The following is a 23,147-nucleotide window of genomic DNA, read 5'->3' as shown; positions in this document are numbered from 1 at the left end:
GAATTATTCAGTTTCTTGCCTTTTTTTAAACTTGACTGTCTCTGTCTCCTTTTCTGAAGAGCATGTGCCGCATTTTTTTTGACTGTTTCTTACTGCGCTTTTTTAACTCAAACGCCTTGCTGGCTTTAACAGACGGGTAGTTGTCCTGGGTTCGTTTTAGCCCTCCTCATCACCACTATTATGTTTTGTAGCTCCAAAACATTAAACTAATTGAAAGGAAAAGATAAGAGACCAAAATATGAGTCTAACTTCATTTTTTGATTTTAAGCGAGGCATGCACAATTCATGTGGTGGCGCCGTGGATTATTGAAACAAAGAAGAATGCTTAATCAAACAATATAATTACAATACTACTTAAATACTACTAAAATATTAAATTCACAACATGCAGTACCTGGTTGACTGGGAAGGGTACAGCCCAGAGGAGAGGTCTTGGGTGCTGTCCAGTTACATCTTGGATCCATTGCTCATTGAAGACTTCCATCGGTCCCATCCAAATCATCCTGGGCTGTTGGGTGTCAGCTGTGGGGAATTTCTGTCAGGCCTGCTCCCACTGATTCATCTGCCGCTTGTTCTAGACTCCTCACCGGCAGCCTATTTAATCCCAATTCTCATCCATAGTCCTTGTTTACTCATTGAGTTGCTCGTTGCTCTCAATCTCCCTGCCTGAAGTTTACCTTGTTGTCTGTTGTGTTTAGTTTCTCTTCTCTTGTTTTGTGGTGCCTTGTTGCTTGTTATTTTGCAGCTTACTATTAAAGTTATTATTCACCGCTGAATCATTTCCACTGCCCTTCTTTTCAGTCAAACCTCCTCTACATTTCCTGACAGGATGAGTGAACCAGCAATTGACCCAGCAGAGTATGTTCACCGAAAGGAAGTTGTCCACCGGCGTGAGTACATTATCCAGAAGCAGCAAGAAACCATTGGCCATCTGTCAACCACTCTCATCCAACTCTCCGCCTTGGTGCAGCAACTCCATGCGGGTCAACCTCCTCCCTCTGAGGCCAGGATTCCTGTGCCAAATGCTTTGATGGATCTCCAACTCGATGTCATTATTTCCTGTCCCAGTGCATCTTATACCTTGAGCTCCAGTCATTTTCCAAGCCTTCATTAATTAGATCCTCTGAGACATGTTACACAGGTATGTGTTTGTCTACCTCGACTACACCTTCATTTTCCTCAAGAACCCCTAAGACCACATCGTCATGTCTGTTCAGTCCTTCAGCATCACCTCAAAAACTAACCGTATTGCAGTTTAGAAAAATGCCAGCTCCACACTCGGTCACCTGCTTCCTGGGTTACATCCTTTCACCCCAAGGTACCACCATGGACTTAGAGAAAGTGCACACCATCATTGAATGCCCTTGGTTGTGCACCCTACAGCGCTTCTTGGGCTTCTCCAACCTCTACTACCATTTCGTCAGAAACTACGGCCAAATCACCAGTCCTCTCACCTCCCTCACCAAGTCACCTACCTCATGGATAACTGGTTCGCGGCTGCAGACCACACTTTTGAGGACCTCAAAAGATACTTCCCCACCGCTTCCATTCTCCGCCATCTGAACCCCTCCTGTTCTTTTGGGGTAGAGGTGTGCACATCTGAGGTGGGTGCTGGGGTCATCTTCTCCCAGCGAGCTGTGGCCGGGAAGACACACCCTTGTGTCTTCTGCTCATGCAAGTTGAACCATACACAGCGTCGTTATGGAATAGAAGCTAGGGAGCTATTCACTATCAAAGGGGCCTTGGAGGAATAGAGACATTAGCTGACAGGAAACATCAAGCTCTTCCTGATCCATACTGACCACCATATCCATACAACAAACCTACCAACTCAACCCATGCTCGCTAGGCTTCTTCTTCAAACAATCCCACTTCACCACCTCTTCCCAACCTGGTTCCAAGAACGGAAAGGCAAATACCCTGTTATACAGTTCAACCCAGATGGAACAGAGATTGACCTTCATTCCATCCTCCCAGATCTTGACCCGATTGTCCGGGAACCAGATCCACCAGGCCCTAAAGCATGAGCCTGCTCTGGCCGACAAACCTGACAACTGCATGTACTGATGCTCACCAGTGGGCCCACTCATCATCCCTCTCCAGCCATCCAGGTGCATGACAGACTCTGAATTTTCCATGATGCTGGTTCTGGTGGCCCAATATTTTCACAGATGTACGTTAGTTTATCACTACCTACCTTCAGTGTGCAATTCTTCCAACTAGTGGCCATCTGGGCTCCTGCAGCCCCTACTGGTGCCTCGATGCCTGTAGTTCCACATCGCCATGGACTTTACCATGGTTTGTTATTTTGCAGTTTAGTATTAAAGTAGTTATTCAACATTGAGTTTTCTCCACTGCTGTGCTTTTGGGGCAAACCTCCTCTACATTTCCTCACACATAAGATGTTATTTCTTCCTGTCTATATCTTCCTGCAGTCCTTCCTTCCTTTATCTCTCTGTGCAGTCTTTCTTGTTAAACATACCAGAAACATTCAACCATAAATTATACAACCATAATATCTATCTGCTGATGTGTTCACTCTATTGAAGAAATCCCAGTGGTTTCGCTTATAATTTGTTGCTGTCTATACTAACAGTTTTTCTTAAACACGAGATTCTGCAGATGCTGGAAATACAGGTGTAACCCTCAGGCTCACTCTAGGGGACGACAACCTCCGGCCCGGCCAAATTTGAGAGATCTTGTTTGGGTGGATGCTGTGAGATGTGTTCCCCTGTTACAAATCAGTACCCCGAAATAACAAACAGTCCACAATATGCAATTAAACGATTGAGCTTTATAATTCTTAATTTGACTATAGGTTTAGTTAAGAAACAAAAAAGAAAAAGGGCCCATTCTCATGAACCAGTCTAATGTGCAACGTTGGAGCTCATGGTTTTCCCGTTTATTCGATCTCCATCGATCTACCCACCGGATGTTGACTCCCGACCCCATTCCAAGTCCACTCTGTCCCGCAGTCTACGACTTCCCCGTTCTGGCATCTTCTCTCTCCATCTTCTGTCAAACAAAAGACCATGAAACCTTCACTTAGGCACCCAAGAAAGGAAAACATCTCCCCTCATTGGCCAGCGCACATTCCAAAGTCCCCGTTATCTCTAGTCATAACCTAAACACTGCTCTACAAAGAAACCATTACATTAGCAGGGAAACCTTTACACTCTCCCCCCACCAAATTTAGGCATGTCCTCATGACTTTGAGATAATTTGCCAACCCTTCCTGCAAAACACAAAGTCCAATCCAAGTGTAAATGGCTGTGACATATCTCCCCAAAACTGTAGGGGCCACACTTTGTTCCCCCGGTGCTACACAGGCCAGCCTATCTGGTGGCCTCCTAATTCTCCGAGACCTCCATTCCCCCTCACCTAACTCTTCAGGTTCTGACACTCCTGGGGATACTTCTGGTCTACCTGGCGAGGCCTCCCCTGGCCTCTCACTCGTGCCCACCGGCAACTCGGACCCCTCTGTCCTGTGACCAAGTCCCGCATCATCCCTTGCAGGGTCCAGTGCAACCCAGGCTGCCCACAGATCGTGCCCCCCCCCCCAATTTCACCTGACTCAGCAGGAGAAGGGCTGAGAGTCTTCCTCAGCCAATGGGGAGTTAGCAAGAGGCAGCATATACCACACATCCAGGTCCTCATCCTCCGAATCAGTATCCCTCTCAGGGATGGGGGCCAGCTTAATCTCTCCGGCTGTTGGCCCTACAGTCACCCCGTGTTTCTGCAGAGTCCTCTAACTAGGTGTAGGCTCCAGGTGGGGCTCTGGGTCTACCTGCACCTCTTGTCCCAGGGTAGCAGGTGGTTCTGATAGAGAATCTTGACAGGCAAATTCCCATCTTCTGATTTCTGCTGGAAAACTGGTCGGTTTGGCATCTGACTCTCCACCACATAGGCCATAGCCACCCAGCAGTCAGCCAAGTTATGCTTCTCAAGTAGCCCCAGATTCCTTATGAGGACTCGGTCTCCTGGCAGGAGTTGGGAGAACCTCACCTTTTGATCTTACCTCCTCTTATTTCCTTGATTCTGTTTGGCAGCCATGCCCCCAGCTAATTCATAAGCCCTTTTCAGCTCTCTTCTCATATCAGACACATTCTTCAGATAAGTCTTCGGTGGTAAATTGCCATTGTCAGTCCCAAAACAAAGGTCAATGGGCAACCTTGCCTCGCGCCCAAACATCAGATAGTATGGCAAGTACCCAGCAGCTTAATTTCGGGTACAGTTGTAACTGTGGACCAGATGTCCAATAAGTTGACTCCACCTGCTCTCCTTGCTGATCTCCAAGGTCTCGAGCATGTCTAGCAAGGTCCAATAAACCTCTCGGGCTGGGGATCACCCTGCGGATGATAGGACGTGGTCCTCGACTTCTTGACTCCAAGCGTGCCCAGTAACTCATGGATGAAAGTCCTGACGAAGGGTCTCGGCCTGAAACGTCGACTGCACCTCTTCCTAGAGATGCTGCCTGGCCTGCTGCATTCACCAGCAACTTTTATGTGTGTTGCTTGAAGTTCCAGCATCTGCAGAATTCCTGTTGTTTGCGTTTTTAAACTCATGGATGAGTCTGCTCTCGAAATCCTATCCCTGATCACTATGTATCCACCTGGGAAGGCCATAATAAATGAAATACTTCTCACATAACACTTTGGCCACCGTGGACGCCCTCTGGTCCTTGGTAGGAAAAGCCTGTGTATATCTTTTATAGTCGTCTGTGATGACTAAGACATTTGCCATGTTGCTGGCATTGGGTTCTATGGACAGAAAATCCATACACACCAGGTCCAGGGGCCCTGCATTCTGCAAGTGTGACAGAGGAGCGGCCTGCACAGGCAGTGTCTTCCAGCGTATGCCGTGAATGCATGACTTGCTGTACTCTTCAACCTCTGACTTCATTCTGAGACAGTAAAACCGGTCTCTGAGCAATCCGTAGGTCTTTTCAACCCCCAAATGTCCAGAATCACCATGAAGTGACTTCAACGCAATCCTCTGATACTTCTCCTGCAGAACCAGCTGGCAACACCAAGGTCGGTCCGGGGGTGATGTGACCTGGTATAGGATCTGGTTCCACAACTCCATCCGAGGCCATTCTCTCAGTAATGGAGGCACCGCTGCATGTTTCATCTTTTCTGCCTGAGTCATGTCTTCCTTTTTGACCACTGACCAAATGGTACCAATGCCCGGGTCATCTCGTTAAGCAGCTACCACTTCCTCAGAGCTCAATTCCGGCAGCTGATTTGTCTTCAGAGCAGTCAGCAGCTTGCCCCTCAAACTCAACCAATCTCTGTCGCTTTACATCATCAGAGCACTGCCTCTCATCTAACAACTGAGATGTTTACTCCGTCCAAGTCTCATACTCCTCTTTCCCTTTGGGGGTGGGCGTTATTCCAGGGAATAGGCACGCTTACCATAGCTGGGACTTTGAACCAGGGCATTTTTCCATTTATTCGCCAGAGAGGTAAGGGCAGATACTAACTCAGAATTCCCACTCTCCCCTGGGGGACGGGGACTAATTAGACATTCCAAATCTGACCGCTCCTCAGAAATGATAGAACCCTGTCTTTGAAATCTCTGCCCCCCCCCCCGTTACCGCTACGTCAGTGCTGGTCTGCTTTAAAATGAGAGCTGCACCTACCATTTTATCAAACCTCCACCCACAATCACAACTTTAACAGTAATTAACAGGTGAATTAACAATTCATCTGGAGTACGAATATCTACCCCACTGGTTCAATGTTCAGGGTAATCATACAGCGTCCAATGAAATCAATCCCGGATGAGCCCCCACAATTGTGACCCTCAGGTTTGGCTAGTGGCTTACTCTAAGGGAAGACAGCCTCTGGCCTGACCAAACTTGAGAAATATTTGGGTGGGTGCTGCATGATGTGTTCCCCATTACAAATCAGAACCACGAAATAACAAACAGTACACAATAACAGTACAAATGATTGAGCTTTATAATTCTTAATTTGACTATAGGGTTAGTAAAGAAACAAAAAGGAAAAAGGGCCCATTCTCATGAAACAGTCCAATGCGCAACATCTAACCGCTCACGGTTTTCCCCTCTGTTCGTTCTACATCTATCTTCCCACTGGGTGTCGACTCCCGACCCCATTCCAAGTCCACTCTGTTTTACAGACTACGACTTCCCCATCTTCTCTCGCCATCTTCCACTGAACAAAAGACCACAAAACCTTCGCTTGGGCAAACAAGAAGGAAAATCATCTCCCTTCATTGGCCAGTGCATATTCCAAAGCCCCCCATTATCTCTAGTCATAACCCAAACACTGCTCTGCAGAGAAAATATTACATTAGCAGGGAATCCTTTCCCAGGTCGTTACACAGGGCAACACACAAGATGGTGGAGGAACTCAACAATTGACACTTTGGGCCAGGGCTCTTCGATATTTGGGGTTCAGACCCTTCATCTGTACTGATCCAGTTCAGTTGAAAGGTGTTGACCTGAAATGTTGATTTTCCATTTTCATACATATAAGCTGTCCAACCAACTGAGTTTCTCAAGCACCTTGTGTATTAATCAAAGTATTGGCGAGGGTGAATTCTGTTGGAGATGATCAGGGAGGAGAGAAAGTCAGAGTGGTGGGAAGAAGAATTTGGGGATATTGTAGTTGAATTGATGTTTAGGCTGTGTCAATGAAAATTTCTATCAAAGTATGATCTTGTTTTCTTTCAACAGCCTCAGTGACTCTCCTTTCCCTCCCCTCCACATCATTATCAAACTTAATTGAAGTCCTACATGTCAATGATAGCTATTGCAGAGAAGGAAACACAAGAGTTCCTTTTTGAAGCTGTGTACAGCTAGAGCCAGCTCTTCTTCACTCACTGACTCCGCCTCTTCCTCACGAGGTTAATGACAAATCCTGTGATTCTTCAACAAACATTGTCAGATAATGTGAATTGATTCAGAACATTAAGATAAAGGTGAAAGTATCAACACATAGAATTTCCTCTTGGACCATGTCTTTAATGTAGACATGGAATACAATTGTAGCCCTCGTTTACTACTTGGTTGAACTCAATTAACAGCATGCAACAACAAAAGCTTCAGGATTCATTAATGCAAGATTTATGATGTCTGAACTGTTCTCTTTCCGGCTTCTTGTGGGTGTCAGTAACATACCCCCCTGCAATAAAACATTCATATTAATTTAATGATATCCTTACATGTAAAGAGTTATTTCATCTTTAATTTTTATGTTCAGTTTTGTTCATGTAATTGTATGAAAGATCGTTAAATGAATCATCATCATTTTAGTTTTCTCTGATATGTATCTCCTTAATTTTCAAAGGACAATTGTGAAAATAGCTTCAGGATATCAATTTAGCGTTGCACTCTATAGTGAACAGTGGAATCACAGATAGCAATCACATCAGTTCCACAGGACAGGAAGCATATAGCAAGCCTTAGAAAACAGGACCAAGGTCCACTATTTGAAGTAAATGCATTTTACTTCATTTGCTGTTTTTAAAACCATCTTGGTGGGGGGGGGGGTGGGAAGTAAATCAACTCTTCAAGTTTAACATTTTTCTTTTTAATTTCACTTTGTTAGAAAAAGCCAATTTTACTTCCACATTTCTTTATTTTCTCTGCATTTCCCATGCACAGAGCATGTAAATTTGACAAATTTTAGGCAGGTGCTGGGATTCCAGTATTTAATCACTGTGGTTTTTAGTCTTCCTATAAGCAGCTTTCTTTGTCATCAGTCTCTCATTTATATAAGTTTAAGGCTGATGATATTTCAAAATATCCTTTACATTTGTGTTCCAATAGGTAATCTGCATTTGTTTTTCACCCCCCCACACTCCCATGATGTAATTAACATGACACCAATAGTGCCAAGGGAAGTATAGCCAGTGTGATTCCACTGGGCCATGGACTTCTATCACCAGAAGACCGTGAGATTGGTGATCTGATTGTACTTAATAGATCCACAAACCACAAGAGTCAGCAGAAGTTTTCAAAATCACCAGGATCTAGAAACCACAATACAGGCTACTCCCCATTTTGTTCTCTATCGCTATCAGAGCTTCAATCTTTGCTTCAATGGGGACGAAGCCAACTACCGGTCCCTTGTTGCTTGTGGGTTGGAGTTTTCAGTGCAACAATAGTTAAAGAACTGAAGATCAGAGTTGCCACTGCTAGTTGTCACATAATTATCAGAGACTGTTTTGAGAAACTGAACTTAGGTGCAATGATCTTTAGCCATCATTCTTTCGATCTAAATAAGCATGAGTTCTTGGTCCTCTGTCTCAAAAAAGATTTTTGCAGTCATCGAACAGCTTCTAGTGGCCAATAATCCAACCTCAGCCACTATGCACTGCCCTAGACCCTGAGGGCATCTTGTGTCATATCCTTGTCATATCAATTATCCTAGTACGCCCGATGCAGCAAATGTTACAGGAAGTGAGTTTTGAGCAGGAGATGAGACAAGTAGGGACTCATATTTGCACATGTTTGGACTAATTTTCCTCTTTGCTTTTAATCTCTTCATCTTGGCTCTCCTTGCCTTTGTCTTTATCACAACGTGGAAGGAGGGCACTTGTTTCACCATGTTTCTCTCCACTGCAGTTTAACAATCCAGTTAATCGTACTCTGTGTTCTTTCCCCATGGTCAAGCATTTTTTTTCTCCAATGTGTTCCCTTTGGGTGTTATTATTAATCCCACGTCCACCAGGATTTTAGTTGGTGTATTCAGACAACTCATAGGTTAATGTTGCCTCCGAATGTCACATTTGGATAGTTTGTCATTGTATTCAACCCATTCCCTCTTGATTGATTTATTGATCTAGCACTATTAGAAACACTTCATTTGTATTTTTATGTCATAATCCTGCATAACTTGCAAAATCTCCTTAATTACCCTTGAACCTCTTTGCCCCATGGAGGAAAATCCTTGGTCTCTTCGTGTACCTGAAGAGTTTTATCTCAGATAAACACAATATAACCTACTTGGGCTGCGGGGGATGGTACTGAGTGTTGAGTACAGATACATGGGCTATGTTCTTGACACTGATTTTATGTGAGAAGGGCCATCCAGTGATTTAATATTTGTATTGTGCACGATGGAAATATGTACATTGGGAAAACACTATAATTCTATATCTATTCATTAAATATTATAATATTGTGTTATCTACTCTTCTGACCATTGTTGTCACAGTTGTACTCTGACTGTTTCTTGTGTAGGATTTCAATATCTCAGTATAAGTACTTGAGCCCCTAACTTGCATGAAGGAGGGAGGGAGGAGAAGATGGCGGCGCGATGCAGCACGCGTGGCCGTTCCGAATGATATTGTATGTGTTAACTAGGGGCCATGCACAATCCTGATTTGATGGAGACAGCCGTGAGAAGCACAGAGAAACTTCTGAAATGCCCGCTTTGCTGCCACTGCTACTGTGCGATCGAGAATCTCTGGAAGGGAAGGCCCCAAACCCTCGGCTTTGCCAATTGCCTGTTGCCGGGGCCGGGGTTGAAGCGCTCGGCAGAGATGGTGCTCGGTGCTCGGTGTCGGAGAGCTGGTCGGAGGCTCGTAGTTTTCGGACGGACTCGGAGTTGGACTGTGGTCGGATGCTTCCAGGATGCTGCATCAGCAAGTTTGCAGCGCTGGAGGTTCACCATCTGCATGAGATGATGGGACTTTCGAGAGACCTTGATATTTTTTACCGTGCCCATGGTCTGTTCTTATCAAATTACGGTATTGCTTTGCACTGTTGTAACTATATGTTATAACTATGTGGTTTTTGTCAGTTTTTCAGTCGGTTTGTCATGTGTTTCTGTGATATCATTCTGGAGAAACATTGTATCATTTCTTAATGCATGCATTATTAAATGACAATAAAAGAGGACTGCATGTCCTCATAATCTAATCTAACCTAATACCTTTGATCTCTGATACCAAAATTGTAAACCCCCCTTCACCTTGTTTAATGACTTGATATGCTTCCCAGAACACATCAAGATCAGAAGCTCTGCACTCCTGCTGAGCTGTTTAGAGATTCCTATACACGTATAGTTATCCATGACACATGAAACATCCCCAAGTTACCAAATGACGCAGAAAGTGAAAACAATGAATTGCAAATGTATCAACATTTTACTTAAAACCTCTCTACCTGTTATCTATACCTAAATCTATGTAGCTATTGACCACTTACCTTCTATTCTAATGATAGTGTAATTTATTTAGTAAATTTTATCCATTTAGATCTAATTAATCCTGTTTTTGATTTTTACATTTAAAGGTATTCTTATTAAAAATTTCTTCCCCTCTGAACCCATTTCTCACTGTCATTATATTCTTGCTTGGTAACGTGGGACAAGAAATTTTAGAGCTTGTCATTCAATCAATCAGTTAATTTATCCTCATGTACAGTACTCTTCTCAAGGTCTCCCAGGCTCTGTGTCCAGAGGCAAAAAGGGAGTTATCTGGGCTGTTCATGTCCCTTCTTTCTCTTGTGCTCTTCTACCCCTTGTTACAACAGAGGGGAGCAGAAACTAAAATTCTGTGTGCCTTTTCCCATTTAGGCCTATGGAGACAACAAAGGCAAATACTTGTACCTGGCTGAATTTTTAATGGGAGGCCAGGATAATTGTGTCAATGGTCAGATATGCTCCTAGAACTAGCAACAATACCAGTTATAAACTGTGGTGTTTACAACAAACTTCATTATACTCTTCTTCCAGTAGGCATCGATTTTATATGGGGATGGTCCTCAGATACTCTTTTATCTGGATAATGCACCAGTGAGTAGGACGGGGAGCATTAATCTGGTATATGGGCAAAATATTTCGGGGTCGGGGGAGTGTGTAAATGTAATTATTGGCTCCTGGGCTAAGTATGATGGGCCAGCGATCCACACATTTCTTTAAGAACTTTACAGCTTGTTCAATTCTCATCTCCGGTGCTGTCTGTGTGGAGTAGGTACATTCTGATTTCCCCCAGATGCTCTGGTTTCCACCCACATACCAAAGATTGCAGGATGGTGGGTTAATTACTCCTAGTGTGAGAATCTGGGAGGTGTTGATGGGTATGTCGGGAGAATGAGAGTATTTTAGGGTAAGAAGCATGTAAAAGATGGATGCTTGTAGATCAGCATGGATTTGATGGACAGAATGTTATATCTTCCCATGACTAAGACTCTAAGAGGATGAAGAGTGTATCAAACTACAAATAAGAAAGAGGGAGGGAGGGAGGGAGGGAGGGAGGGAGGGAGAGAGAGAGAGAGAGAGAGAGAGAGAGAGAGAGAGAGAGAGAGAGAGAGAGAGAGAAAATGTGGTATGTTACTTTACAATGAAAGTAATTGAACTTCTTGTGGTCCTGGTAACTATCATGGAGGGGGAAGTTTACATGTTCCACTTCCTTCCAGGGGATTAGAATGAATCTTTGTAGGCTAGGTGGTATGATGATCTATTGTTTGGAGTGTTCTGTGGCTCTTGGTCTCAATTACCTTCAAGAGAGTCTGCAACACTACTCTGCAAAATCCTGAAGACTGTGCACTGAACCAGTGAATGAGCCAAGCACTGCTCAGTTCTTACTGTCTGCATCTGAGTCTGCTGCTGAAGTGTGTGGGCCGTACCATATGTTTAAACGGGAGAGTTGTATTTCCATGCTCTACAATAAATTGAAATTGTTTTAAATAGTACTTGCATTTTCCTGTTCCAAAAAACTTTTCGAACAGGGAATTCCTCCTGCATCATGTAAACATGACTCCAGGTCACCATGGGGATTTGATTTGTTTTCAACTGATGTAACGGTTGATTGTGATGTGAGTATCAGCATAAAGAGGACCCCTGGGAGAAAGAAGGACAGAAAGGAAACTGGGAATGAAAAGATGGGTGAGACTGATATGCAAGTGAAAACCCACAGTCTGTACTCAATGCTCTGTCACTGTCTAGATCTGCAATTAAACAAGGCCCAGCAATGGGAGTTTACATGGAGTTGATTTCATTGAACAGTTTGGGTTGTTTACCATGTGTATAAAAACAGCCTTGATTTACAGATGACGCAGGAGAGACTGCAAATGCTAGAAATCTGGATCAACGGACACAAAATGCTGGAGGAACACAGTAAGTCAGATGGTCTATGGTCCCGATGAAGGGTCTTGCTCCAAAATGTCAATGGTTTACTTTCCCTCACAGATGCTGGCCAACTCGCTGAGTTCCTCCAGTCTGTTGTGTGTTTGTTTACTGATCAATATGAGGATTTTATTTACAAGACACAAATATTTGGATATTTATGTAGATATTTGTGTTTCATAAAACTTGATGCTTAGGTCGATGTTAATGGACTCTCTTGGAGTTGCAGACTCATTCAGCTTCTTTGTAGGAACTTTCAGGAGACATTAGATCTTTTGTTAATACTTCCTGAGAAGTGCACATGATATACCAACAGAAGCAGTGGGATAAATTCAGTCTTTCATGGCATCCCTGGTGTTGCCCTGGAATTTCCCCAGTGAAAAGATAGCAGTAAAACTATGGCAAATGAAATAGTACTTCACTAATTGCACAATGCCTCAAGACCAACAGAGAGATAGAAACACAGAAAACCAACAGTACAGTACAGGCCCTTCGGCCCACAAAGCTGTGCTGAACATCTCCCTGTCTTAGAACTACCTAGGCTTTACCCATAGGCAAGATAACAAAGCAGAGGGCATAGTTTTAACGTGCTTGGAAGTAGGTACAGGGGAGATGTCGGGGTAAGTTTTTTTACACAGAGATGGTGAGTGCGTGGAATGGGCTGCCAGCGGTGGTGGTGGAGGGGGAAACGATAGGGTCTTTTAAGAGACTCCTGGATGGATACATGGAGCTTAGAAAAATAGAGGGCTATGGGTAAGCCTAGGTAGTTCTAAGGTAGGGACATGTTCTGCACAGCTTTGTGGGCCAAAAGGCCTGTATTGTGCTGTAGGTTTTCTATGTTTCTAAGTGTCACAGAAATGCAAATATTTTTTCCTTTATGGCTTACCCCCCCACCACTAGTCACAGCGTTTGAGATTCACACCTTGCTGTGTAAAGAAGAATAAGAAGAACAGGAAGTATAAGGAGAGTGAAACAGAAACTATGTTGTTATCAAAGCCCAGCCTTAAGCATCTTCAATCCAAAGGTCACCTGGACATGAGATTGCAGTACACTGGTGATTGCAGCAACAGTAGTGAGGACCAAGAAGGTTTGGACAAGGGAAGCACAGGAGCGCCTACAGGACTACTTTGAATTGGTGGACTGGACTGTATTCAGGGATTCATCTTCGAATCTGGATGAGAATGCTGCAGTTGTTACCAACTTCATTAAAACCTGTGTGGATGAGTGTATGCCTACAAAGACTCACTGTACATTCCCAAACCAAAAGCCGTGGATGAACTAGGAGGTATGTCGTCTGTCGAAGGCTAGATCTGTGGCATTCAAGTCTGGCAATCCGGGTCTGTACCTGAAAACCAGGTATGATCTGCGGAGGGCTATTTCAAGGGCGAAGAGACAATTTCGAACGAGGTTAGAGGTGACATCGGATGCACGACCACTGTGGCAGGGCTTGCAAGACATTACTTCCTACAAAAGGAAACCCAATAGCGTGAATGACAGTGATGCTTCACAACCAGATGAACTCAACGCCTTCTATGCTCTCTTTGAAAGGGGGAATACAACTACAGCTGTGAAGATCCCTGCTGCACCTGATGACCCTGTGATCTCCATCTCAGAGGCCGCTGTTAGACTGTCTTTCAAGAGAGTGAACCCTCGCAAGGTGGAAGGTCCCAAGGGAGTACCTGGTAAGGCTCTGAAAACCTGTGCCAACCAACTGGCGGGAGTATTCAAGGACATTATCAACCTCTCACTGCTACAGGCGCAAGTTCCCAGTTGCATCAAAAGGGCAACAATTATATCCGTGCCTACGAGGAATAATGTGAGCTGCCTTAATGACTATCACCTGGTAGTACTCACATCTACAGTGATGAAATGCTTTGAGAGGTTGGTCAGGACTAGACTGAAGCCTCAGCAAGGACTTGGACCCATTGCAATTTGCTTATCACCACAATAGGTTGATGGCAGATGCAATCTCAATGGCTCTTCACATGGCTTTGGACCACCTGGACAACACAAACACCTATGTCAGGATGCTGTTCGTTGATTATCATCATTTCCACAACCTCGATTGAGAAGTTACAGAACCTGGCCCTCTGTCCCTCCCTCTGCAATATGATCCTCGACTTCCTAACTGGAAGACCACAATCTATGCGATTGGTGATAAGATCTCCTCCTTGCTGATGATCAACACTGGTGCACCTCAGGGGTGAGTGTTTAGCCCACTACTCTACTCTCTATATACCCATGACTGTGTGGCTAGGCATAGCTCAAATACTATCTATAAATTTGCTGACAATACGGCCATTGTTAGTAGAATCTCAGGTGGTGATGAGAGGGTGTACGGGAGTGAGATATACCAACTAGTGGAGTGGTGCTGCAGCAACAACCTGGCACTCAATGTCAGTAAGATGAAAGAGCTGATTGTGGACTTCAGGAAGGGTAAGAAGAAGGAACACATACCAATCCTCATAGAGGGATCAGAAGTGGAGAGAGTGAGCAGTTTCAAGTTTCTGGGTGTCAAGATCTCTGAGGATCTAACCTGGTCCCAACATATCGATGCAGCTATGAAGAAGGCAAGACAGCTGCTATACTTCATTAGGAGTTTGAAGAGATTTGTTATGTCAACAAATACACTCAAAAACCTCTGAAGATGTACCATGAACAGCATTCTGATAGGCTGCATCACTGTCTGGTATGGAGAGGCTACTGCACAGGACCGAAAGAAGCTGCAGAGGGTTGTAAATTTAGTCAGCTCCGTCTTGGGTACTAGCCTACAAAGTACCTAGGACATCTTCAAGGAGCGGTGTCTCAGAAAGGCTGCGTCCATTATTAAGGACCTTCAGCACCCAGGCATGCCCTTTTCTCACTGTTACCATCAGGTAGGAGATACAGAAGCCTGAAGGCACACACTCAGCGATTCAGAAGCAGCTTCTTCCTCTCTGCCATCTGGTTCCTAAATGGACATTGAACCCTTGGACACTACCTCACTTTTTAAAAAAGTATATAGTATTTCTGTTTTTTGCATGATTTTTAATCTATTCAGTATACTCAGACTATATAAAGTGTACTGAATAAGGGTTACTTATTTATTATTATTTTTTCTTCTATATTATGTATTGCATTGAACTGCTGCTGCTGTTAACACATTTCGCGTCACATGCGGTGATAATAAACCTGATTCTGATTCTGACATACTTGGTGATCTACTGGGCAATTGGTCTGTGGGCAAAATGAACTGTAGGCCACTTGCTTCACCACCAGTGATTAAGTTTTTAAAGTTCAAAGTATTATCAAAGTACATATATGTTACCATATAAGCCCTGAGATTCATTTTCTTGTCGTCATATTCAGTAAATCCAAGAAGCATAGTAGAGTCAATGAAAGACCGTACCCAACAGAGTGGGCAAATAACAAACTGTGCAAATACAAAAGTGAAAAAAAAAACTTTATAATAATGAATAAATAAGCAATAAATATCGAGAACATGAGATTAAGTGTCCTTGAAAGAGAGTCCATAGGCAGTGGGAACAGATCAGTGGATGGGGCAAGTGAATTGAATGAAGTTATTCCCACTGGTTCAGTAGCTTGATGGTTGAGGAGTAATAACTGTTCCTGAACATATTTGTGTGAGTCCCGAGACTTCTTCACCTTCTTCCTGATGGCAGTAGCAAGAAGAGAGCATGACCTGTTTGAGAAAGGAGGGCTAAAATGTGGAGATTACCTGGTGCAGTGGGAAGTACTCTTGTTCCTCCTGAATCCACAGAGAGATAATTTAACAATATATATATTTAAATTAGCTCTTGTCTATTATTGGTGGTTATATGGACCACTGAAAAGATTTCAGTGATGCAGGAACAACTTTCTTCACTAATCAATTACTAATTTTGTAATCTTGTTGAAAGAAATATTAATTCGCTGACCAACATATTCAAATAGTATAGCACTTGCTTTAGACATCAAACCTGGATATTTAAAGAATAGGCTCCCCGTGTTGATTCCTCAGGATAAGGACCTAGCAATACTTCCATGTTGGAAGATTGGAAGCTAACAAGCAAGACACTAAACTTCCCAATATATCTCAACCCCAGACTTCAAGGCTATGTTACTTCAGTACCTAAATTCCTTTAGAAAAGCAGGGCGTTATGATCATGCCAAAAAAACTCACAATATCATTGTACTATGTAGTAAAGATATTCAAATATATAGATATTGATTTTACAAATTTCAATTAATAAAGAACAATTATATAATTATAGTTAAACTGAACACTTGCCCTGATTTTCTCGCTTGGGGATAACTAGTACAATCAGAAGAGGAAGTGCTTTTGTATTTTATTAATACTGTACTTTGATGTGCATGCTTTGGCTACATGTTCAAATAAAAGTCTCAGTTAATACTCTTAGGGTGAAAACATGTACCCAGGGGAATGCACAAACCACAAAATGCTGAACTGAGTCTCTGTTGAAAATGTTGAATGTTCTCCACATAATAAATTCCTGAGCTTAGATTGTTGTGCAAATATTGCACAGTGAAGGGAAAATTATGGTGTAAAGTCAAAGTTCGGTGAGGTTTGCATGCTTGCCATTTTGGTGGGTAATGATGTGTGCCAACAACGAGCTCAGTGCAAGAAGATGGGCTAACTTATTACGATAGAACATATTCAATAAGAAACCATGACAGAAGGCTCAAAGATCATCTGAAAGCTGTCCACAAGCTTCAGAGTAACATTCAAAACACACTATTCTAGACAGATAAGGGCAATTTGCCCTATGTGGCCAAATGTAATTTTCAGCTGGCTTTATTTCTGGCAGTTTTATCTTGTGAGCCTTGGGAGGAAGGAGGGGAAAAGGGAGAATAGGCTGAGAACAGGCTGGCAGTAACAAACAACGGTGATATGGGATGTGGATCCAGGTGGAGTGCACCTCCTGGCTCCATGTTGTTGAGTTTGGATCTTGCCTAGGTCAAAGTTGGGTTGTGTGGTGGCTAAATATTGTCAGGCACTTAATCATGAAAAAAATCACTCTTACCCAGAGTAGATCACACTTGCATTTATTACTGGGTGAAATCGTACCAATGGAGAAAATGATGACTTCTGTGAACCATTTTAATGGTCTGGGCCTTTATCTGGAGATAGCCAAGCACCAAACTAAGTCATTATTCATGTAATGTCATTTCTTTTCATTGAAATGAAACTTGGAGCTGATAGTCCACACTTGGACTTGAGTGCAAAAGTGCCGGTTGAGCTCGGAGCACACCACACTTCTTTATTGTTTTTCTGTTTTCGGGGGTACACCGCTGAAGTAGTGAGCAGCCTCAGAGCTCACTGAGGACTGGTTGAGCACCTTTGAAAGGTTGCAGAGCATGCTTGTACCGACAAGGACTGTTCTTTTCTCTCCAGCATTAGGTTGCTGAGATCCTCATTCATAGGTACTTCAGTGGTGCACCACTGATGGTGCTTCATTGTAATGGCTACAGTCAGCTTCTGAGAGCCTCAGGAGAAAGAGGTCAAAATGTGTCCATCACTGAAGAGCCTTCTTGCAATGAATCTTCACAGTCACTGATACTATTTGGACCTCTCTGATGAACAGTACACTGTATTGGTAGGCTTGGGTTTCCTCAAGTTTGACATTACTGAGTTATTGGACATCCTGTTGCCATGCTCCTGTAGCTAGACTACTCTCCCCTTGGAGGTCAAGGTCACCTCAGCCTTCAAGTTCGTCTCCATAGTATCCTTCCTACTGGCTGCAGTAGATTATTGCTTGATTAATGCAGTTTCAGATTCATCCATTTCAGAAGAAATTACTTAATCTACATTGATTTCAGTGAAAGGAAGGTGGTGTCTCAATCACTAGGATTTTCCAGCAATGATGGCTTCCCAGAAGTACTGGCAACCACTGACTTACTCATGAGCTTGCAGGAATCTGGATCTCTAGGGAGCCTGAGACTTAATCATCGGTAAAGCTTTCCATTTTAAGCATTTTCTCATGGTGCATGACACATTTCCGAGAACGACATTACTCCTTCGTCCCAAGCAGAATGTGTAGCTAGGCATTTTCAGAGGCTAGTGCTACCCACCTAGATGGGTCTAGGGACAAGGACTATTCCATTCTTTATCTGAGTGCTCACTTCAGTGTACTCTCTGACTACCAGAGCTGCGTGCAGACCAAATATGATGCCCATACGTATCAGGATAGTAGTGAAAAATACTATTAATCTCTGCAAAGTAAGATTGAAGTGATTGGTTCAGTCAGGAAAGCCCTGATGTATATACAGAGTGGATGTGGAGACATCATTGTCTCATGCTGATCACAGGTGGTGCAGAAGAAGAGCAACATAGAGACGCAGGGCCTGAGGTCCATGGGGCAGAGCCTGGAGAAAGCGGACTAAGAGCAACAGTAGGAAGACGAAGGCTGCCGGAGATGTGTCCCCTCAGCCTCTGTTCATCTTCTAGATGAACAGAGGACAACCATTCTGCTGAGATTGGGGCACCTGATTGGGCAGCTTCAGAAATCATTGCAAACTGATGAAACCCTTCCATCGTCTGCAGCATTTGCAGAAATGGAGTAGTATCGGTATGGGCTACAAGTAACTTTAAGGAGCCTCAAATCATAGTTCCAGTGCAAATCGATCATAATTCCCCATGCAATCATTGTCACCAATACTGTACATCATTAATCATGTGAGGGAGTCCAAATGACATATAATGATCCTTAACATCTTGTTATTCAGGTACACTGCACTGAGGCGCAAGATTAAATGAATCCATACACCAATTATTTAACTAGCTTGCTATGTTGTCTCTATATTTCATGACAAACATTTATAAATCTGCATAAAATATACTCAGGAATTTCCACCCTGATGGTGTAAACAGGTAACCATGAAATATCCTTTGAGGACAAAAGATTTCTTTCTTCTTTGCCCCACTGTGCAGGTATTCCATGTCTGTTCCAGGAGGAGACTACAGCCAACTCCTATTGAGCTTTTCCTTTGGTGACTCTCACAAGTATTTTAGCTCTAAGGTGTACAGTATCCCTTTAGCCTAGTATAGCATTAACCCTGGACTTAATGGGGGAGCTTTCTTCCTCTTGCCACAGCTTCTCTCTCCTCTTGTAGGGAGTGTAGCAGCTGTTTGGCTGCCATGGGGAGAGGGCCTTTGTGGGCTGCCACGCTTCTCTGATTAATGGACAACAAGCTGAATGAGTTCACCGTCAGAAATTGCCGAGATTCCATCTTAGTACTTGCTCCTAAGTTAAACCACCTTAATGCTCCTTCACATTAGACTTTGATTAATTTAACACACTTACTTTTGAGAGGGACACACTTCGGGGCTGGCACACAACAATGTTTTAACACACCAAAAATAGGTGAAATTTAAGTACCTAATTAATAATCTAATATGATTAATTTCTAGCTGTATCTGGGAAAGCATGCAGGGGGAGTTTGGGCAGAAATGTGCTAGCTCATTGGTGCAATACCACAGAGGATATTTGTCCAAGCCCCCCCCCCCCCCCCACACACACACACACACAATGCTGGAGGAACTCAGCAGGAAGCAGGTCAGGCAGCATTTATAGAAAAGTGTACAGTCGACGTTTCGGGCCGAGGCTCTTCATCCTGAAGGTTGTCAGGCTGTCCAAAAGGTTGGAAAGGTACTTCAGCCAAGATCCATACTTCCTGAAGCAGGCTGTGCCAAGCAATCAGAAGTGGAAGAAATTTCCAATTCCTTTCAGACCTGGATGTTGAGAGAAGTGTTTTCCTGTTGCCCACCAACTTCTGAATCAATATGGAAGAGTGTTGAAATTTGGGTTCTGCAGTCACGGGACTCAGCACAAGATGGACTATGTGGACTATGTGTTGCTGCACTGATGGATAATGTGGAATTTAAATCTACATATAAGCATTAGTGAGATATCCATCATTTGTTGTGAAAGGGTGGACAATTCACTGAATAACAACTATAAAATGGGAAAATACAAACTGCTTTGACTTACACAAAATATTCATTCAAGGGCAAGTGCATCCACTCACATTTAATGGAAAATTGAATGTAAAACAAGTATTTTAATTCTGCAGTACATAATAGTTATAGAACATTGTAAAACTATTAACACCTTGACTTTATCTAAGATCAGTGACTGAAATTCAAAGGCAAAGAATATAGAAAGGCAAACTTCTCTGTGATGCGATCCATCAGCGTCACACAACTTGTTGCTCGACATTATAACACAAGTCAGATGTACTCTACTCAACATCTGGAAAACAAATGCAAGAGTTAATTGGTTGCAGATGGCATATGAAATGTTTAGAAATAGCATTTATAGTGGCATGTTGCATTAAGTACTCAAACAGTATTTAAATGAAATTAGAGTAATTCAGATAAACCCTTGATTGAATTGTACTGTGTGAGAGCTGCAGAATTAGTTACTAACACCAATAAATCTGAACTCATCTGAGACATATTTTGTTGCATTCAGATCTTGTGATTAATATAATTTTTAAAACTTTGATGTGGGAATTAGGTTTTGTTGATAATGTTACTGATGAATTCTTTATATCCATATGCACATCTATGAACATTGCTAGAAACAGACGATAAACAATATATAATGAACACAATTGATTATATATAGCATGGAAAAGGATATAACTTCCCTACAACTAATCATTGAAACGCCTGTCATGCTTTTTGTGGGAATGATGAAAACGGAGACAATTCCTTTTTTGTTGACTACAGTATAAATCTTTATTAAAATGTACTAGTTAGGTCAATATTTGAATTGAATCAAATTAATTGCTAAACTTGCTTCCTGCTCTACCTGTTACATGCATGAGAAGGTACAATCCCAGATGTTAAAAGGCAGGTGCTAGAAAGTTCACTTATTCCATTTTTGGTGTGGCAAATGTGCCTTGTATAATATTTAATGCCAAAATAAATCCCCTGTAGAAATTTGAGAAAAATTACATTAAAAAAGTGTTACAGCAGTTTACACACATCTGCTTAAAACTGATGTGTCTTTGTCCCAGCGGTTAAGTTCACCAGACTGTAAAGAAAATCTCTCTATGGCAGCCATAATATAGCAGCATAAAAAGTAGTCATGGTTGTGACAGAAAATGCATGAAGGGAGAGATATGGATCTTGTAGGGAAGGCAATCCCTATGTGATAGATGACCTGACTGAGTCCTGTGTCACAAATGGTGCCACTGTGAGTGCAGAATATTCTAGGGGCCAGAGATTATTTTAGGTAGCTTGGTTGTATAGTGAATAATGAGGGTGTAATTAGTGATGGAGCAAGTACTGTTCTACCTTGAACACTAAACTCAGAGTCTGGTTGTGTGTAAAATAGCGATGCCAATATACAGACCATTTAATTGACATCTCATTGTTGATCCCTGTGCAGTGCTCCTAATCTCTTTATGACTGTTCCCCAAGAGCTCCATCTACACTGGTACAGCAGAACATTTGCCATGTGAATTTGTGATGTCATTAAGTTTACAACTAGAGCCACGAAAATGCCAACTCTGGGTAAATTTAGTAAGAAAGCACCAGTAAAAATCCCTCACGCACACATTTTGACCTGGAAATGCATATTGGCATGATTTAGGCAAGCTAAAATTGCTTTTAATTGAGTTCTGCACAAGGAAAATAGGTACCAATGGATCCAATTGCTAGGATAGAAGATTTTTATACAAAGATTATGTGTATGAAGAAGTCTCTCATCTTGGATGTTAGCATGTAACATCTGTGTGACAGAAACTGTGAAATGTCAGTTTCAGTCTCAATTTAAACAACGTTCCATTGGCAGATATAAACCTGCTGTAGTCCCCAAAGACACTTCAAGAAGATAAGTATTCCACCTGCATATCTGGATTGGTCAAAGGCACTTGATTTTGAATATTTCTTGATGATATTCAAAACAAAAATACTTCAGTGGTGATATATAAACAAACTCTTTGGAACAGACAGTCAGAGTTCTTTGGGAGCCCAAAATGAGTCTGAGATGATGGGCCCAAGTCATTTTCCATCCTGTCTTCTGTTCCACCACAGAGGGTGTCATGAAGAATGAGACATGGAGGAAGGCGCGAACTGTGCTCATTTTGAAATGTCGGCTAGAACTTCCACCTTTCAGTTCATGCTATCCTTCCGACTGCTACGATCGGCGGGGTTATTGTGCTCCTGGTTTTTCCAATGCAAGCTTGTATGCCTGGAGGTGTCATTCATGGGCATCATATTCATCAGAGTTTGACTCTGGCAACAGCAACACAAGCAGGACTGAAAGAAACACAGGTAACATTGGATCACACCAGTTTTCTACTTATGTCTCCAGCAGAACCAACAGTGAGATAAAAGACTGCTTAGAAAAGACATGCACCGATTTTATATTATTACATGCCTTTCTCTAGTTCATAGCCATGGGCAGCACAGTGTTGTGGCTAGTAGAGCTGCTGCTCATTGATCTAGTGACTTGGTTTCAATCCTGACCTCCAGTGCTACTTGAGTGGAGATTGCATGTTCTGTCTTTGACTGAAAGGGTTTCCTCTGGGTGCTGCACTTCCCTCCCACATCACAAAGACCTGCAGGTTGGTAGGAAATTTGCTATTGTAAAATGAGCCCAGAGTATAATTTGGAGTAGGGAACGTAGGGAGAATATTTTACAGGGAGAATTAGTGGGCAAATGGGATTGCACTATGAACCAGCATAGACTCAACGGGTTGAAACGGCTTCCTTTTACATTATAAGGAAATATGGAAACGGAATATAACCAGAGGGATCAGTACCTGAGTGAGCCAAAGTAATCAGCTCATTGAAGGAAGAGTGAAGTCAGCACAGTGTTAACCGTCACATCTCATTGCATGTCCACCTCTATACTGATGCCGCCAGGAATGATATTCAAGCATCAGGAGGGAATATGGATTGGCCATGGAGGCATGACCAATGCTGGTTAATGAAGGGAGGGGACGTATTGCAGCAGTGAAGGTCCATGTTTCTAGGTGGGGCCTGGAAGACGTAGTCCCCAGAACCTTTCCAACATTTAGTCCACTGAG

At 42.8% G+C, this 23,147-nt stretch overlaps 1 protein-coding gene and 1 long non-coding RNA gene across 3 annotated transcripts in view; one reads left to right on the top strand and one right to left on the bottom strand.

The window, feature by feature from the left end:
- LOC134344912 (uncharacterized) overlaps positions 1–9,711 on the top strand; it is a 41,514-nt gene extending 31,803 nt beyond the window's left edge. The window contains exons 2-3 of one of the 2 annotated variants that reach the window (XR_010017562.1): positions 802–1,141; positions 9,338–9,711. This is a non-coding gene — a long non-coding RNA (uncharacterized LOC134344912). Of the gene's footprint in view, positions 1–801; positions 1,142–6,703; positions 6,758–9,337 lie in introns of those variants that run through there. The other variant, XR_010017563.1, reaches the window with a different exon arrangement.
- A 10,291-nt stretch (positions 9,712–20,002) lies between these two features.
- Positions 20,003–23,147, bottom strand: part of ednraa (endothelin receptor type Aa) — a 57,847-nt gene continuing 54,702 nt past the window's right edge. Inside the window, exon 7 of the mRNA XM_063046448.1 lies at positions 20,003–22,374. Within this exon, the coding sequence (XP_062902518.1) occupies positions 22,228–22,374 (147 nt within the window). The 3' untranslated portion in view covers positions 20,003–22,227. The remainder of the gene's footprint in view (positions 22,375–23,147) is intronic.

The sequence above is a fragment of the Mobula hypostoma genome, chromosome 4, assembly GCF_963921235.1.
Source record: "Mobula hypostoma chromosome 4, sMobHyp1.1, whole genome shotgun sequence".
Taxonomy (NCBI): Eukaryota; Metazoa; Chordata; class Chondrichthyes; order Myliobatiformes; family Myliobatidae; genus Mobula; species Mobula hypostoma.
This window is presented reverse-complemented; position numbering and strand designations above follow the sequence as displayed.